The 2,103-nt window shown below is 35.0% G+C and overlaps 1 protein-coding gene across 1 annotated transcript; it reads left to right on the top strand.

The window, feature by feature from the left end:
- LOC107611739 lies at positions 531 to 1,463 on the top strand. Its single transcript, XM_016313635.1, has one exon. It carries the CDS (start codon positions 531 to 533, stop codon positions 1,461 to 1,463), a length of 933 nt encoding a protein of 310 aa, XP_016169121.1.

Genomic DNA, 2,103 nt, shown 5'->3' on the forward strand with positions numbered 1-2,103 from the left:
AATTTTTTAATTATTTTTAATATCTTATTTTAATTATATAAAATATTTAAAATATTTGTTTGTTTTAATAAATAATAATATATATTATTTCTAAATTTATTTCAATAATATATGTTAAAAATAAGGCAGAACATGCTGACATGTAATGGTAATTATGTGTGTCCAAGTGTGTCCAGCCAAAAATTTTTATTTTTTATTAAGACACAATAGACACGTGTGTCGGACGAATGTCAATGAATGTCGTGTTCAAAATGTGTCATGCAAACACAACAATTTAGCGAAGTGTCCATGCTTCATAGTTGAAGATAAATAAATCTTCAACTTTCAAAATCTCATATTTTAAAAAATAAATATTATTTTTATATTTTTAATTAATCAAAAATTTATATACGTTCGAATTATAAAATTAGAACCTATTTTTTTTCTTCTAAGCACTATTTCGTTTCTAATTAAATAGTTCAAAACACTAACACAATTGAAACTCACAAACACATCTTAGCTTAGATCAAAATCCTTGAAGAGAAAAAAAAATGTCAGTAACATCATCTTCATCATCCCAAGTTTATGACACTATCATTGAATGTATCTCCGAAGCTCAATCAAACTCCATTGAAGCTCAAGAAAAGGCTCTTCAAACCCTAGCTTCCATCACCAAAGTAAATCCCAAAAATAGAAACTTCCTAGCTCAAATTGATGGTGCAATCACAACCCTAGCCACACTCACAAACTCTCCCTCTCCCATAATCCAAACCCTCTCTTTGTTAACCCTCTTCAACCTTTCTCTTAACCCTAATCTCAAACCCTCCCTCGCAGACATGCAAACAATTCATCATCTTAACTCACGTATCACGTCGTCATCATCATCTTCTCCTCCTGATTCATGTAAACTCGCCTCGAGTTTGATATGTAGCTTGGCCATGCATGACAAGAACAAGGCCAAGTTCGGAGTCGCCGGAACGGTTCAGTTGCTGGTGAAAGCCATTAAAGACTCTCCACGTGATTTTCACCACCACCTGTTGAGTTCGTTAGCGGAGCTTGTTCAGTTCCACGGAAACTGCACCGTAGCGGTTAGATCTGGTGCAGTTCCCGCGCTTCTTGGTGTTGTGAAAGAAACCAGTGACGAAGACTTAGCTTCCACTTCTCTTGTGATTCTTGGTCTTCTTGCGAGGTTCGAGGAAGGGTTGAATGGTTTGAAGAAAAGTAAGGAGATTGTGAGTGATATGTTGTTTGTTTTGAAAGGAAGGAGTATGTTGAGTAAAGAGGGTGCGGTTGATATTCTGCTTCGGCTCTTGGATGACGATTGCGAAGGATTTGTGAGCGAGGTTATGTTGTTGCCGGAATTCGCCATGGCTGTGGCGGATCTTTCTGTGAGGGGATCAGCGAGAGTTCGAGGTAAGGCTGATTTGGTGATGAAGAAGATGGCTGAGGTGACCTTAATCTCCGATGTGGAACAATGGATCTAAATGCTCAAAGTTGGAAGTAAGAGAATTAAGGATAGGGATATTCCATCTCTTTTTAAATTAATTATTCAGTTAATTTTAAATTGCGGTTAGTTTGCATTTTTTTTTTTTTACTATTTTCTGTTTTTTATTTTTTGAATTTTGTAAAAAAAAAAAGCTATAAACCAAAAAATAATCCTATTTTCAGCTTTTTCTTGGTTTAAGTATACTCACAAGAAAAATAGTGACAATTATATTGTTAAATTTATTTAAGACACTTGTTCATTATTGATTCCATTAAGGGTGTCCATGGCCCAGTCCGTCGTCCCGAAAATTCGACTCGGTCCCAAATATTTTAGGGGCTATTTTGGTGTGATTTTACTGGGTTTAGGGCCGGATAAGGGTCTCAAAAATAGACTCGGTCATTATTTCGGGTTGGGTCTGGACCATGGCTCGGACCACCCGAAGTCAGTCTGGTGGCCCGGTCATCATACACAATTAATATTTTGTGTTATTAGTGATGGATGATGACTATTTTTATGTGAAATTTAAGTATTGTAAACCTTAATATTTTGTGTTATTAGTTATTATAAGACTATAAGTTAATGTTTTATGTTTAAAATGCATAAGATTTTAGACTAATGCATAATATTGTGTTATTTGT

Source organism: Arachis ipaensis, chromosome B08, assembly GCF_000816755.2.
Source record: "Arachis ipaensis cultivar K30076 chromosome B08, Araip1.1, whole genome shotgun sequence".
NCBI classification, from domain to species: domain Eukaryota; kingdom Viridiplantae; phylum Streptophyta; class Magnoliopsida; order Fabales; family Fabaceae; genus Arachis; species Arachis ipaensis.